Raw genomic sequence first — 15,916 nt, 5'->3', positions numbered from 1 at the left:
CACCTCCCCTCAGCCCCATCTTCACACACAGGCAGCTCCTGGGAAGGGGCAGCCCCTGTCTGGGGACATGGGGGTGCAGGACCCTCCTGTCTCGCAGTCCCCACAGGAAGGGCACAATCCCACCCCACCCACACCAGACCAGCCCTTGGATCCCCAGATACTGTGATTTCCTGCAGTAACATCTGTGACTAAAACCTGGTGTTTTGCCTGGAAAGAGTAGCTACTCGGGCCAGAGCCAAGTCCTGCAACACCCTTAACACGTGTCCCCAAACCCCTCATTCCCTCGGCTCATCCTGGCCAGGACACTCGCAGGGCAGGGACTTGATACAAACACAGACATCAGAAACAAGCTTTGAGATTAAAAAAGTTTATTTGCAGCTCTGTAAAACAGCTCCATGAAAGACCAGCATTTCCAAACACTACGAGATGAGAACACGTTTTCCTACCGTTAGAATATATTAAAAAAAAAAAAAAAATCACAGTCCTTCAACTACCCCAAGAGAAGCGAACATTTATGGACCGAACATGGAACTTTTAGCACCAGCACGTCAATGGGTTGGGTCAGACAGTCAATAGCACCAACACAGGTGACACAGCCCCAGGGGTCTGCTGGACTATGGAATAAAGCGGGTTAGTGAGGCCAGGCCTCGTTCAGAGCAGCCCTACGAGCAGGGAGTTCATACACAGACACACCAAACACATTCCCTTCCATCCCCCCACCGCACACAGCGAGCCAGGAACAGCCCAGAGCGCCCAGCGGGGACGAGAAATCCTCACAACTTTACACGCCAGCTCCACCTCACACAACTTTGTTCACCTCATGTTGCCAGGGCTGTGCAGGAGCTGTGCAGTGGGGAGGTGAAGGACAGGATGCAGAAGTGGACAGTTACAGGGATCCAGACTGGGATTACACGGCTTTCCGGTGGTACTCCGGAGGGGCCACTTCATAGTCACTGGCACTGAACAACGCAGAGGAGTTCTTTGCTAAATACCTACAGAAATAACAAATACATCACATCACCTTCCTGCCCAAATTCTCCACTGTTCAGAACCACGTGAGTCCTCCAGTGTCACTCCAGACCACAGGATGGGATTTGAGCAGCACAAATCTCTCGTGTAGCCACTCACACCAGCTGTGTCAGGTTAACTCCACATTTGACAGCTCAGGCCAAAAAATCAATTAAAAACCAAAATCAATTCCAAACAAGCTGTCAAACTGCTCTGGCTCCAGGTGAAGTCAGGATTAATAAGATGAAACAGCTGACATTTGAGGTTCAGGCAGCTGCAGTACATCTAGTACTGATCTACTGAAAGGAGCAGGGTCAGGGAACAGGACTCCAGGGAGTTCTGCCTGCACAAATAGGGAACCTCAGGGGCTGAGTGAATGATGGCAGAACAAGGAATGGCCAAAGATAAACGTTATGTGCCCTTAACTCTCATCAAACGGATTCAGGGATTTCTGGGCACTGGCTTCACATTCCTGCCTTTACAGCCAAAGCTGTTCAGCACCTGCATTTACCTCAGACTGGCCCAAAAGACCAGGATCTACTCAAGGCTCATCCTGGATTTACTGAGGGTTTTCTTTCAACTTCCAGTTGTTTATCCAATCACAGAATCCTGGAATGGTCTGGGTTGGAAGGGACCTTAAAGCTCATCCTATTTCACATTAAAGCCTTTTATTATCATTCAGGATGGAGTTTTCCTCCAAGATATCCCACAGCCACAGGGTTGCAGCACAAGCACACTAAAGCTCCAGTGACTGTCTGTCCCAGAAAAAACATCCGTAAAGTTCATCAGTTTTTAAATATTTGCTCAATTGCTGTTGAGCAACTATTGTGTAATTGAACAGCTTGCTGGAATTATCATCTGCTTTTTATAGCAACTAGAAATAAAAGTTGAAGCATTTATTTTGAAAAAAGTAGCAGATTTGGGCTGTTTAGAAGGGCAGACTAACAGAATCCACGAATGGTTTGTGTTGGAAGGGACCTTAAAGCTCATCCTGTTCCACTCCCTGCCATGGGCAGGGACACCTTCTGCTATCCCAGGGTGCTCCAAGCCCCGTCCAACCAGGCCTTGGACACTTCCAGGGATCCAGGGGCAGCCACAGCTTCTCTGGGCAGCCTGTGCCAGGGCCTGCCTACTCTCCCAGGAAAGAATTCCTTCCCAGTGTCCCATCTAACTCTGCCCTCTGGCAGTGGGAAGCCACTCCCCCTTTTCCTGGCACTAGGAATCATCTTGGTGTAACAGGAGGGAATTAAACCCAGTCTTACTGTGCTCCTGTACGGCAGTCAAAACTTCACTGGGAAGATCCCCCACACAGGCCCCAAATCACCCAATTCACTGAAAACAGGCAGCAGTAACAGCCTGTGCTTCCTGAACTTTGCCTTTCTTGCTGCAAGACCTTCCCAGTACTTACTTTAGGAAGTCATGCAGGTAGTTCAGCAGCAAAGCCAGGCTCTTCTCGTCCAGAGGCGTGTAGGCGAGCATGGCCCCGATCCGCACTGCTCCAAAGGAAGGAGCACTGGTTACTCACAGCAACAGCTTCAGCAGGGACTGAAGAACAGCCCAGACCTTCACAGCAGCACAGAAAAGCAGCCCAGCAAACCTACTCCGATATGTACAAGCTCAACTAGAGTGCTAAAAGCCCATTTCCACTCCAAAGCCCCCGATGGCTCTGAGCATTCCGGATACTGGAGTAAAGAGTGAACCCAGGATCCAGAGCTGCCTGTCACAGACTCAGGAGGGCAGCAGACTTGTCTGAATCCTTCCAACTGCTGTTCCTCACCCTCCCGGGGTGGTACTCACCAAACAGCCTCAGGAGGTGTGGGGCACCGTAGACCTGAGACATGGGAGCATCGGGGTGATCCGCCAGGATTTCGGCGTACTGGGGCCTCTCAAACTTGTAGAGCAGCTGAGTTCCCAGCATGACGTTGAAATACTCCTTAATTCCAGCCACCACCTCGTTGACAGCGTATTCCCTGGGGGCACAGAACACTGCCAGCCTTGCTCCAAGGATGAGGATCTTGTACAGGCCTTCAGATCTTCCAAGGAAATTAGTCTGGAGACCTCACAGTGTACAGCCACGGGGAGTGGTGCATTTCCAGACCTCCCTTAAAAATGGGCTGTTCTGAACTCAGGATTTAGGCAAACCAAGAGCAGCCTTGTTTTTAGTCACCCACTCAGAGAGATGAACTCTTGGAGCAGCCCTTCCAAAGGAACAGGCAGGATTTTAGGGACACTCACCAGCTCTTCTCTTTTCACCCAAGTTCATCCCAACTCACAACACTTTGAAAGTTGGACTGAACTCCTGCTAACAGAGAGGGACAGCCCTCAATATGTCAGGCACCTGATCCCTGCTTCCCAGGCCTCTCCTGCCATATTCCTGCAGTTCACCCTGCCTGCACAGGAATTAGTGACACTGAGAAGCCCAGCCCTCACTCCACCCTGCCAGCGCATTCACAACAATCACATCAAAGGGGGTTAAAACACCCTGACAAGTCAACAATCTACCTCCTCCTGAATGGCAGAAAATGACTTCCCCTCTCTGTTCTCTCTCCCTTTCAAACAGGAAAGCTTCCCTCAGAATAAACACACCTTGTTTTTGGTCAGGGCTGACTGCTGGGGTAATTACAAAGGAGTAATTAGCTCTGCTCATCTGAATGTTTTACAAGTCCTCATGCACCTCCCTGCCCCTGTGCCTGGGAGGGAGCCCAGGAGCTCTGAGCTCACCTACCAGGCAGCTTTTCTGGGCTGTTTGTATCATCTTCCCTCAGGAAAGGGCTTGGGAAAAGGGAGAGAAGCAGATATATAATACCCAGAAAGCAGAAATGCAGTCTGGAATTACCCCCTCAAGATTTCTAAACTCCTCTATCACCTTGGTCTTGGAACAGGATGCTGAACATTGGGCTGGGCCACATTTCACAAGTTTTCTCAATTTTCCAAGTCCAACAACAACAGCAAAAGAAGTGTTTAGGGCTGGGAATGGCCACAACTCACTTGTTATCAGTATTTCCTCGGGATTTTTTGTAGTTTGCATAATCCTCTAAAATGGAGTCAACATTCTTCTTGGCAGGAAGGTAGAAGAGCTGCAAAGAAGGAAAACAGAACAAATACAAGTTGCCTCATTTTTGCAGACATTTATACCTGGAAGCTGAATTGAAACCAATGCACACAAGGGCATTTCTAAACTGAAAACAGCAGTGTTATTAAAGGAACACCCCCAACTGTTTTAATGGACAAACAGAACCCCAACCAACCTGAGCACCCTGGGCTATGGAAGGTGTCCCTGCCCATGGCAGGGAGTAGAATGAGATTGGCTTTAAGGTCCCTTCCCACCCAAGCCATCCAGGATTCTACAACTATATCCATGTTTCCATTTAACTCTCGTGCTGCTCAACAGCAACCTGATGATGAACTACTGAATTAGAGTTAAATAAAGTCATGCCAAGAGTCACAGGCGTACACATGCTCCCCCAGACTGGACCATGATTTTTACACGTGTGGGATGGCCCAAACTGTTCTCTTGCCAAGTCACCTGCTTCTGCCTGGTGATCAGGTCCCAGTCATCTACCAGCCATGGCTTCAGCTCTTCTGGGATCTTCACCTTTACTTCAACTCTGTTCATAAATGTTTCTTCCTGAGAAAGGCAAAGCCACACTCCTTACTCCCAGGCAACAATGGTGGGCACAGCCCCCTTCCTGTTTCCTGCCCCAAGCCCTGGGGGGGAATGGAAGACACTCACGCTTTCCACCGTGGGATCTACTCGAGCCCTTTTCTTCCTCGGGGGCTGGGGAGTCTCGCTGGTGCTGCTCCCCTCTCCAATGCCTGGAGCTGTGCAGAACACAGACCTCATCACTGACAAACACCGGGAGAGATTTACAGCAAGGATCTCAGACTCAGATCTCCCTCAGATCACCTCTTGCTTTGGCTGGGTTTTGTGCTCTGCAAGTCCCAGGTTTGGGACAGTTTAAACTGCAGGTGGAGGTTTCTGCACTGAAGCCAAAGCAAGGTGTCACTGTGTGTAATATTCTCTAGCACAGTGTCTGGGCCCAGCAGCTCAGCTCTGCAGCTGTGTCCCACCTCCAGCTCAGCAAGAAAACAGAAGTCTGACTTATGAAGTTATTTCCTCAGATCCATGGAGATCCCACTTTGCTTTTAATCTGCAGGAGGTCAAGATCCTGACAGACCAAAGCAGATTTTGTGCAGAGCAGAAGGCTGTGCACCCCTCCTGGGCAGGGAGGGACCCAGGAGCGCGGGAGGGGCAGCACAAGGCAACAGCAAGCGACAGATTGAAGGTCTTTCCAGCTAAGAATCCTTCACTGAGGGGATCCACTTACATACAAAGTACATACTTACTTTTCTGCTTGTTCTTTTTTGTTTTCCTGCAAAAAGAACACAAAGTATTGCAAATATCAAGAGAGTGGTACTTAAGGAAGCCAAAGCAGAAAGCCAGAACAATTGTCCACCGAGTTCAGCACAAGGAGCAGATACTCAGGGGCCTGGGGAATGTTTAGATAAAAACACAGGAAAGAAATATCAGCTAAGACTTCCCTTCACAGTTATAATACTACAAGATTTTTCATGTAACAGGTTACAAGTCACCTTTTCTTTGGATGTTTTGTCCTTCCCAAGTGCTCCTGGAGAGCTACACTAGATTTGTAGATCTTTTATTTCTGTATTTCAAACAGAATATGGGACAAAGAAACTAGTCATGTCTCAATTTTCTCCCTGCTAACGGCAGGCCAGTTCAGCTGCTCAAAAAACAGTTTGTGTGGACAAAACTCATTACCCAGTACAAGATTATTTCCTTGCAAATTCACCACTACCTCAAGTGACTCGTTTCCAGGCTCTGAGCTGGGTTTATCTGGGCCAGGAACCAGGCAGAGTCCCCAGGAAGGGCTGAAGATACAAAGAGTAAGGGCTGTTTGGTTTTGTTTTCTAAACTTCATGTCAAATGAGCATTAGGCTGAAACTGGGGGCAGAATAAAGCTCATCTGTCCAGGAAGAAGGAGCAGTGGCCAAGTGAAGTCACTGACAGTGGACTGGTGTATTGAAAGGCTTTTCTTCCAAACCTAAAGTAAACAGGGAGGAACAGGGAGTTCTTCCCAGAATTAAAGTCACAAGACAAAAATTATGTTAAGCATTAGAACAGAAGCAGAGTTTTAACCACTGGAACAGAGGGGCAATATAAAATAAATAACACAAAGTCCTTCTCAAGTATAAAGCTGAACAGGACCATGCAGGTGCCTCATGCTGCAGGTAACCCTTTCCTGCAAGGACAAGTGGAATGCAGGTCCTGAAGGGGCACAAGAGATTGAACCCACCTAGGATGGGTTAAACACACCCTTTAGTGGCACTTCACAACCACGTGGGAACAGAAGCCCCAAGCTTGCACTGCCTCCTCTTTCCACAGCCCAGCTGTGCACTCCCCTGTTTCTTCTCCCTTCACTGCCATTTGTCACTGAACTGGACAACAAATCTGAAAAGTACCATGGAAGCCTCAAAGAAGCTTCTGTGGAAAGAATTTTAATTAAAAGCTTGAACAGAGGTGGGAGGTGCTGAAGGTCTCACAGATCAAACTAAGAGGGGGAATGTGGTGGGGGGATCACAACAATAAAAGGTGAAGCCTGAAGAACTGAGCAGTCTTTTCCCCAAGACAGATGAAAAACACCAAAAAGCCCCAGAGCAGCAGACATTAAAATGACAGGAGTCATCCTCCTCCTTCCTCACCTCTTCAAAAAGAGAACAGGCTGCCAGAAGGTGATGGGGAGGCCAGAAGTCCAAAGGGTTCAGAAGTTACTAGATAAATATAAGACAGTCCCATGCAGGGACATTAAACCACCACATGGACACAGCCTCCAGCTCTGAGGTCCCTCAGTCACAGAGTGCTGGAAGCACAGAAGTGTCTGGGGAGAGCATCTCTGGCCTGACTCACTGGTTCCCTCTGAGCACACGTTCCTGGTGGCCAGAGAGGAGGAGGGGAAGGAACCTCCAGCCTGAGCCGGTCCCAGAGCTGCCCCAGCCCTGCACAACCGGCAGGGTTTGGATGGTGGATGGCATTTGAGGGCCTGGAATGCCTGGGAGAGCCACCAGCTGTGCCAAGGGAGCAGGGGATGCCCCTAGCCAGGCAGAGAACACACCTGGGCACGTTCAGGTCAACAACAAGACTTGTATTAGCAGAAAAAACAGCCGATGCTGGTTTTAAATAAATCTACCATCAAACCAATCCACTGCTGCCAAACTTACATTACCCAGCTGAGGACTCAGAGAGTCCCTACAGGAAGTGCAGGGAGGCAAAGAGGTTTGGAGTGCAGGACACGAGTCCCGGTGTGCCAGCCCCCCCTCACTCACCGTGTGGAGATGGCAGGGGTCTCCAGACAGCAAACAGTGTGGGCTCCATCCCGGCGGAAAAACCTGCGGGTAAGAGGCAGTGTCAGGCCTGGTGTTCAGCCTTCCAGTGGCTCCAGGCATTTCCTCCCCCTTTGGTAAGCACTGCTTGTGCTGTTGGCCAGAGATGAGCAGCAAGACCACGGCAACAACACGGGACCTGTTCTAACCCACCTCCCCCAGGCCAGGCTGCTGCTCCAGCAACAGCTTTCCCTCTCCCCCCCTCACAGCTCAAAATCCATCACCAAGGAATCAGTTTTTACAGTCAGTGAAATACCAGTTTCAGAGAACTACCTTATGTCTGCCTTGCTCTGCTGGAGACAAGCACAAGAGCTGAGGACAGTGGTGGCAGCAGAAAGCCAAGCCAGGCCCTTTCCAAAGCTTGTTTCAACCAGGAGTGAAGTCAGACCTGGTAACGTGCTTTAAGCTTCACAGGGGCTTAAAACAAAGTCATTTTTGCCACTGGGTCTCCCTTGGACACAACATCAGGTGTGGGTGAGAGGATTAGGCCAGCTCTGACTTTAGGCCCAGGTTAACACTTGGTGTTTACTCAGCCAGAAACAACTCCCCCTGCTCTCAGCCTGAGCTGCCTGGGGTCTCAAGCTGGACCCTGCTCTGCAGTTACCATTGCCACGCTCCCTGTAGTACAAACGACTCACTGACAACTGAGTCACCCCTGCCCCTGTCAGGCTTACACCTGGGATTACTCACCTGGGAGGCAACTCCAGTGTGACAGCCCCTTAAGCACCCAAATTAGTAATGGTCATCATTTAGACCTGGTTTGATTAGATTTTAATGACAATCATTATCAACTGTCTACACAGAGAGGTGGGTTGGGTTTTTTCACCTCCAGAAGGAGACAGGCAGTGCCTGGGCCCTGTCAGAGGTTGGTGCTGAGCTGACAGAGCACAACCTGACGTGGTGCTGGAGGCCCTGGGAGCCCCAGCAGAGCACAGGGGAGCACCCCCAGCTCTGGGGATCAGCCAGATCCACTGGCTCCCCACTCCAGACACCAGCAGCCTGGGCTAGGCTTTGACTAATCCCAAAGTGAAACTGCTTCAGCAGCCAGAGCAAAAACCAGCTCGCTGACCCCACCGCTGCTGCCCTTCTCAAAGCAGTGAGTCATGGTTCAGGACAAAGCTGCCCACAAACGACACGTGAAATCTCAGGCTGCTGCCAAATCCACTTCTGAAGAACTGATGCCATTTCAGCAGCTTCCCCATGAGCACCAGAATCATAAATGGAGTCAGGAATTCAAAACATCCCATAAGTAATGACCCTCTCCATAATTAAGTGAAGCACTGCCCCAAACAGAGGAGTTTGGTGACAAACGAGCAAAGCAGCAGAGCTGCACTGACTGTGTGAGAATCTACCACGACACCTCTTCTGGAAACCAAAAGGATGCAGTGAAAAATCTGGCAGTTACACCCTCAAATTAATTTTTCCAATAAATGTCTGAGCTTGCTTCTGGACTGTTAAGATGCAAACCCATTTTTAATAGAGTATGGGGTTAGTTTTGTCCAAACCAGCCAAACAGACTCTTTAAATGCAGTTTTGGTAATTCTGCAGTGAGAAGGCAGTGCAAGGATTTGATTCCCAAGTGCCTGCAGAGCCTGGAACAAGTGGGAAGTTCTATATGGAAACTGATTTCACTGAGAGACACAAGACTTATGAGGAACCACCACTTTTTGAGTGTCAGGTCACCAACTCAGGAGGAACAGAGTGCAAAAAATGTAGGATGTGTTTACTCAGAGCCCTCATTCAGTCCTGAACTCTTCACCATCCAAAGGCAGTTTCATAAAATACTTCAACAAAGGCCTTTTTGACATCATGTAACACAGCTCTTGCAGGGGCTGTGCCACAAGAAATGGAATTTAACCTGCAGAGCCCTTCTAAGAAAAATCCTGCAGATCAAGAGTAAAACAGGCAAGCAAAGGTTTAAGAGCTGTTTGGGGTGGGGGCTTGGGGGTTGTTTTGTGTGTTCTTTTTAAAATAAAAACCTTCTTACACTTCAACATTCTTCTGCTGCAGACCAGAAGTTTTCTTGCCTGGAGCAGCTCCTCTCATCTTCCCCTCTGCATATTGTTCCCTTTAAAAAGAGGAAATTCATAAATGAGACTTTAATGGAAAACAAGCTTGGTTTTGTTTTGTTTTGTTTTTTTAAACTCACTAACTTCCCTTGATATGTAGTTGTTGGATGGAAGCTCTTAAATATATTTTCTGAGAAGGATTTTCTACCAAAATTACTCACTGGTTGGCCTTTTGAAGTTCTTTTTGTTTCTGCAGGTTGGTATCCACGTATTTGAGCACTCTGCTTTCTGGAACCCATTCATCCCAGCTGCAAGAAAGTCAAAATACAGGATGATCACTCAAAAACTTCAAGAACAATTGCACTCTACACACAACAGTCAATTCAAAGCTTCACAGAATTTGGGACTAAACTGCTTTTGTGTCAAGTCATGGACTGGCACAGCTCAAGGTGGAAGTCACCAAACACATTCCCCACTGACTGAAGCTGGAATGGTTTTTCTAGGGAAGTGTAACCCTCAGGCATTTCCAAAGAATTTCCCAAACTTGAAGATGGGCAATTCAGGAGGGAGAGGACTGACTTTAACTCAAAAGAAGCATCACAGGAAAAAAAAAAAAAAAATCCATGCTTGCTAAATTATGGGACACCTGCAGCCATAATATATTCAGAAGCAAGTTTCCTTTATCTATTCCAACATTTTTATAGGTTAACAAATTCAGCAATAAGATCTTACTGTAAGGAGAAGAGCTCTGATTTCTGTCTGTGAAGGAAACCAAGATGGAATGAATATTTGAAGAATCTGAACAATTTAAGAGAAGAGGTGTTGGGGAAATCGCCATTACGAGCAGCAGTTCCACTCTGACCAAGAGTGGATCATCTGAGCAATCTGACAGTTTATTTCAAATAAAACACATTAAAAGTGGCCAGGATATTCTGAAGTTAAAGCTCTTTCTGTGGAGTTCTGTGTCATTTCCCAACAGGTGCCAGCTTTGGAGTGGCCAAACCAATCTTGCTACAGGCCTTCAGATGTAAAGGCAAGGCAAGCTCAGCATCCAGAAATTACAGAGAAACCACTCCAGCTGTACCCAAAGCTGCTGCTTTTCGGGTAGTGCTTTGGCAGCCATTTAATTACCTCCCTCCTGCCTGTAGACTGCAGAGACCCTCAGGAAGTGCTGTGTAACCAGGTGACACATGGCACTGCATGGGGAGGAAACCTTTCTGTGTCCTGACTGTTGATGTTGGCAAAAAGGAGTGGGAAGTCAAGCAATTAGCAAAGGCCCATAGTCAGAGAACCCCAAATGAGGGGGTCACAGAGCCCCAGCTGCCTGGCTCTCGCAGCACTGCCACTTTTAATGTTGGTAATGGGGAGCCTGAAGGCAAAGAAAGGCAGCACAAGCAAGAAAAGCGGGATGGGGACAGCAGTTCCGGCGCCTCCCTCGGGATGAACCAGGGGAGGAAGGACCAGATGTTTGCTGCCTCATCAACAGACAGCAGCCACACGGGCTGGTTGTGCTCCTGGGGCTGGTCCCTGCCCTCTGGCTGGAGGGTGAGCAGCTGCAATTAAAGTCACACAGAAAACACCACGTTCAGCTTTGAGTCACATCAGTGAGACCAGGAGAGTTGTGACCGAGAGTCTTCAGCACTGAAACAAAACCAAAGCCAACAGGAAGCTGCTCTCTGAGCCTCCTGAGGCTGAGGAGCTGAAGCTTTTCATCACTAAGGCAAAACTCCACTTTTCCTAAGTTCCAACTGAGTGGCAGAACATAAAACCAAAAAAAGTGTATCAATACAGCAGTCTCCTGGAAGTTTTCACCCTTAATGGCCTCATCATTGATTTCAGAGTCACCTTTCATTTTCAGCAACCTCTACCCAAAATCCTGCTGCTTCTGCAGGAGGGAAGAGGAAGTTTGCTTTGTGAAGGGAGGCTGGAACTGAAGCACAGGCTACACCTGCCCCTGTGAAGGGCTCAGCCAGCCCTCCCCTGCTGAACACAGCCCTCAGCAGGCTGTGCTTCCCCAAAATCTGCTGCCAAACGTGGGATAAAAGTCAAGTGCAGGGTATTTGAGTGCAGTTTTGCTCCACCTCGGCAGGAGTTGCCTCTTCTACCAGCACATAACAAGGACGTTTTCACAACAGACACTTCTGCCAGTGAGGAATTACAGTGAGTGTTATTCCCATCACTTCCCTTACACCCCAGGCTCTGCAGGAGATGGTTAGTTTGGCAATGTTTTCTTTGTGTTACTATAAATCATCAGCTCAGGTATAAAACCATTAGGTTGGCCTCAGAGAACCTCCCCACACCAGGGACATTGGCAGTTGGTCCACCCAGCTGTCTCCTCTGAAGGGAAAAGAAATTCTGCTTTCGTTTTGTGCAATACTTACTTTTTATTCCAACCACTGTAATGGATAAAGTATTTCACTTGCTTGTCCTTTATGGCAACCTTTACACACTGGAAGAGAGAGGAAAGGTCAGTCAGCCCCAAAGACAACAAGGAGACTGGAATGAGTTTTGCTTTTTTAGCTTCCAGTTTGAGCAAAGAGATTTCCATGCAAGCCCCTGGAGTCCTGGCAGCTGTTCCACAGCAGGCACTGCTCTCCAACCCACATCACTGCCTAGTGATGGACTGGGAAGGGCAAAGCAAAGCTCTCCAGAGGGATTCCTTCCCTCAGGAGCGGGACCAGAACCCCTGAGGATGCCCCAGGGGTAGCCAAGAAGCCACTTTCCTGCTCCAGGCGAGCCAAAGCCTTTCCATCAGAAGACTGGCCTATGGATACAGCTCAAGCAACCACAGCCACATCAACAACCCAGCCAGGGACAGGCCTCTTCCTGAAAAAACCAGCCCAGAACAGAAAGAACATAACCCCAGCTAGGTCAGTTCTGTGCCCACCACAGGTCCCTGAACTTCCCGGCTGTGTAAATTAAATCCACCACCTTCAGCACTTCACCCACAAAGTCACAGTCCTGTCCTGGAGATGCTGAGGTACAGGTGCCACTCGCCAGTGACAGAACAAGGGAGCTGTAAAACAGGAACAATGACCCTCTGTGGCTCCAGCTTTTGGTTCCTCTTTAAGGACTTTTTCCCCCCATTGAAGTCAGAACTACTCACAGAAGTTATAATTGCTATTTTCCTGCCATACTGAATCACCCTAAGTGTTACATAGTGTTCTGCTATACAGCATTTTCTCAAGAACACAGTGTGATGTACCCTTTTTAATTAAAAAAACCTGCCAACAGGGAGGAACATCATATTCCAGTAACCATCTCCCAAATGCCACATATGGAGCTTAAACTCAGGCTCTCCAGACTTGCACCTGGGAGTGAGGTTATGCTGCTCCTGCTGGAGCCAGGACTGCACCAGTGGCTCCTTCTGACAGCCTGAAATTAAACCCAGCCCAACACAGGCCGTGCCTGTCTCCACTTGTCCTGAAGAACAAAAGGGCTGAGCACAAAGCAAAAGGTGACTCAAGTGTATTTCTGTAGCAAAACATTTTCCTTGCTGGAGGTCAGAAGTGTTTCCAGTGAGTGTCATTTAACTCTGCGCTGCAGAGGTGTACAAACAGTTCCTGTTTGCCACAGCTCCTCACACTCCTCTAACACAAACAAGGGCTTCCCTGACCACTCTGCTGAGGGACACCCGGGACGTGGGCAGGAACAGAACCACCCCTGGACTGAGAGTCACTGAGGAGAAACAGATCAAAGGAACAGGAAGAAAGAGAAGGTTATTATTAATTACTACTTACAGAGCCCCTTTTAAAATTAAACCCTTCTAAGTAAATGAATTATAATTGTAAAACGGTTTAAGTTCATTCTGCCAGGACAGGAACTCAGGAAGATCCACTCCTATGTAAACAGCCGGCCAAAAGCTTCTTGCCAGCTGGGAAATCCCTTCCAGCACCAGGTTGGCAGAGCCAGACCCTGCTGAAATCCCACTCTGGATACAGAGGAGGGACACAGCAGGAGAAGACCAAGTGCTTCCCTGTCACCACCCCTCTGAAGCTGCCCCATCAGCTAACATGACACTAAATCCTAATGGATTTCAATCCCTGTCTGAGGTGCCCCAGGAATTTCTGCAAGTCCTCTAACCCAGAGAGAGCTACGGGAGCCCTTTTTTCCATTTCAGCAGGCAAATCCAGAGCTGTACCTCCAGCAAACCTGAGGCAGCAGGGTCACCCTCCAGATCACAGAGCTGCAGTGCAGGTTTGTGTGGTTAAAGAGACAGAACTGGGAACCAGAACTGGGAATGCCACTTCCTTTATGGCTGTAATCCAGCAGCTCTAAGTCCTGCAGGTGCAAATGCATCCCAGTGTTCTGGGAACACGGCTCTATGGGATATTCCAACATGTGAAACCACCAGCCTTTGGGAGTCTACCAGAATAACTGGGCAGCACCACTGGGTTTCCTGAAATTTTTCAATAATATAAAGCTGCAGGATTTAAAATCTCACACATCATCAGGTTTTCATTAATTTTCATTTCAGTCCTTGATCCCACCTTGCGAGGCACAGCAGGGAAACTAAACCAATTCTTTATTTTCCTGGGGGCAGTGAGAACCCCCTGCAGCAATGAGCTGCCACACTTACCTTTGCTTCATAAAGGAGAGGTCCATGGAAACAAAGCACCCGCTCACCTGGAAGAGAGGTCCAGAAAAACATCTCAGAACACCACAGTGCCATTTCCATACCATGTGTCACCCAGGCCAGCAGCACACACACCATGCCAGGCCTGCCCAGAGAGTGGCAGGGCAGCTGGGGACTTCGGCTGGGAACTGCCACCAAAACTCACATCCCTGCCCCTCCATCGACACTCCCACGTCCCACTGCAAGGCTGGCACACACGTAACTCCCTCAAAGCCTCCAGTTCCAGCTGCAGACCCCAGAACACCCAGGCTCCACACAGCCCACTGGTATTCCCAGCTCAGTGCAGTCAGGAAGAGACACCCCCCCACACTTCCCCATCCGATGTGTGGGATGGAGCAGTGCTGGCTCTGTGAACAGCAACAGGAACCGTTCACTTTGAGGGGTTTATGCAGGATGAGACTGTCCTTCAGCCTGCTTTTTTTCTCCTCCATGGCAAGGGCTTACTGTGTGGTTACACTGCAGGAATTTCAGTGTACTTAGCACAGGATACCCGAGCCTAGATGTTTCCTTCTGGAAGCTGCAGTGCCTCACATTTTTGGGGAGATGAGCTGCAGAACTACAAAATGCTTCTGTGTATCAAGAAAGCAAAAGATTTAGAAAGGTTCTCACAGAAGTGCCCATTTTGATACATGACACAGTCAGTACTTTTATTTAAAGAAAGCAAACGTCAATATAATTATGGCTGACAATCAGAGGTGACATTATTCCCCTCCTTTGTCACTTGTGCTTACAAGTGCTGGTGGAAACACCCCTCTATTTCAATTGTTGCTCAATGTTTTCTAGGTGAGATGTCTATGGCTACTGCGAAATACTTATTTTTAAAATCACACAAATGTGTTGGGCATTCTTTGTCTCCATGATAACCTGGCAGGCTCTCCCTCCCTCACTGCAGCCTCTCCTGTGAATCCACACACTGCAGCGACACAGCCACACCTATCCCTGATCCCAAAGGCCACCCCATCCCATCCCACCCCTGCCAAGGTGGGATCCCAGGTTGCTCCAAGCCCCGTCCAGCCTGGCCCTGGACACTTCCAGGGATGGGGCAGCCCCCTTCCTGTATTACTATTTTTATTTCTCTTGATTATATCACTACCAACCACAATCATCACCTAGAAATCGAAATACAGGCAGAAAAAGCCTCGCAAGAAGCCCGATTCACCCTTATTCCCCCCAAACCCCGGTGCTTAGTGGCAAACATGGATTCCAGCACGGCTGCGATCCCAACGCTGCCTCCATCCACCCCCCTGCACTGAGCTCCCTCTCGGGGAAACAGAAACCCTTCAAATGCAGGAAAATCCCCCCCTGGCAGCCCCGGGGCGTTCCGGCAGCCTCAGCCAGGGAAGGTCCAGGCCGATCGCTGGCACTGGAAGGGAAGGCGAAGGAACCAAAGGGCATTCCCAGCACCAGCGGCGGGGAAGGGCCCGCGGCCCGCTGGGGGGACAGAGGAGGCGCAGGAAGGGACAAAGACTGCGGGGATTCGGCTTCCCCACGAATCCCCACACCTTCAGGGCTGAGCAGCGAGGGGTTGGAGCCGGATCACCCCCAAAGCCCGAGCGAGCGCTGGGTGCAAATCGCCGCAGCGGGCACCGACCTGCGGCTGCCGCGGCCCCGCGGGACCCCCCCCCGGCCCCTGGCAGGGCCCCCCGGCCGCTCCCCTCACACTCACCCTCCTGGAATTTGGGCTTGGGGTCCTGCTTGGGCGCCATTTATAAGGGCCGGTCCCTGCTCCGCCCGCTCCCCGCGGGGCCTCAGCGCCCGCGCCGCATCCCGGCCCGGCCCCGCCGCGCAGCCGCGCCCCGGGCATGGCGGGACATGGAGTCCGGGCCATCCCCGCCCCGCTGCGCGCCGTGCGGGCCACAGCACC

At 49.7% G+C, this 15,916-nt stretch overlaps 1 protein-coding gene across 1 annotated transcript; it reads right to left on the bottom strand.

Annotated features, from left to right (window-relative positions):
- Window positions 1-755: 755 nt before the first annotated feature.
- MORF4L1 (mortality factor 4 like 1) lies at window positions 756-15,849 on the bottom strand. The gene is made up of 13 exons (XM_027902453.1): window positions 15,719-15,849; window positions 13,996-14,042; window positions 11,798-11,865; window positions 9,638-9,724; window positions 9,395-9,475; window positions 7,351-7,413; window positions 5,356-5,381; window positions 4,742-4,830; window positions 4,535-4,636; window positions 3,997-4,085; window positions 2,806-2,978; window positions 2,417-2,501; window positions 756-992 (listed from the first exon to the last, which is right to left on the bottom strand). The coding sequence occupies exons 1-13, from the start codon at window positions 15,756-15,758 to the stop codon at window positions 908-910; spliced, it is 1,035 nt and encodes a 344-aa protein (XP_027758254.1). The 5' UTR covers window positions 15,759-15,849; the 3' UTR covers window positions 756-907.
- Window positions 15,850-15,916: the final 67 nt, after the last annotated feature.

The sequence above is a fragment of the Empidonax traillii genome, unplaced genomic scaffold (assembly GCF_003031625.1).
Source record: "Empidonax traillii isolate 1590-97213 ecotype Southwest subspecies unplaced genomic scaffold, ASM303162v1 scaffold876:size463933, whole genome shotgun sequence".
Taxonomy (NCBI): domain Eukaryota; kingdom Metazoa; phylum Chordata; class Aves; order Passeriformes; family Tyrannidae; genus Empidonax; species Empidonax traillii.
This window is presented reverse-complemented; position numbering and strand designations above follow the sequence as displayed.

Bases quoted from the DNA above. Each gene is read 5' to 3' on its own strand.
- MORF4L1 (XM_027902453.1), bottom strand. From the start codon at position 15,758: ATGGCGCCCAAGCAGGACCCCAAGCCCAAATTCCAGGAGG. The intron at 14,043-15,718 runs GTGAGTGTGAGG...CCTCTCTTCCAG, and splicing joins CAAGCCCAAATTCCAGGAGG to GTGAGCGGGTGCTTTGTTTC. The intron at 4,637-4,741 runs GTGAGTGTCTTC...TGCCTTTCTCAG, and splicing joins TAGATCCCACGGTGGAAAGC to GAAGAAACATTTATGAACAG.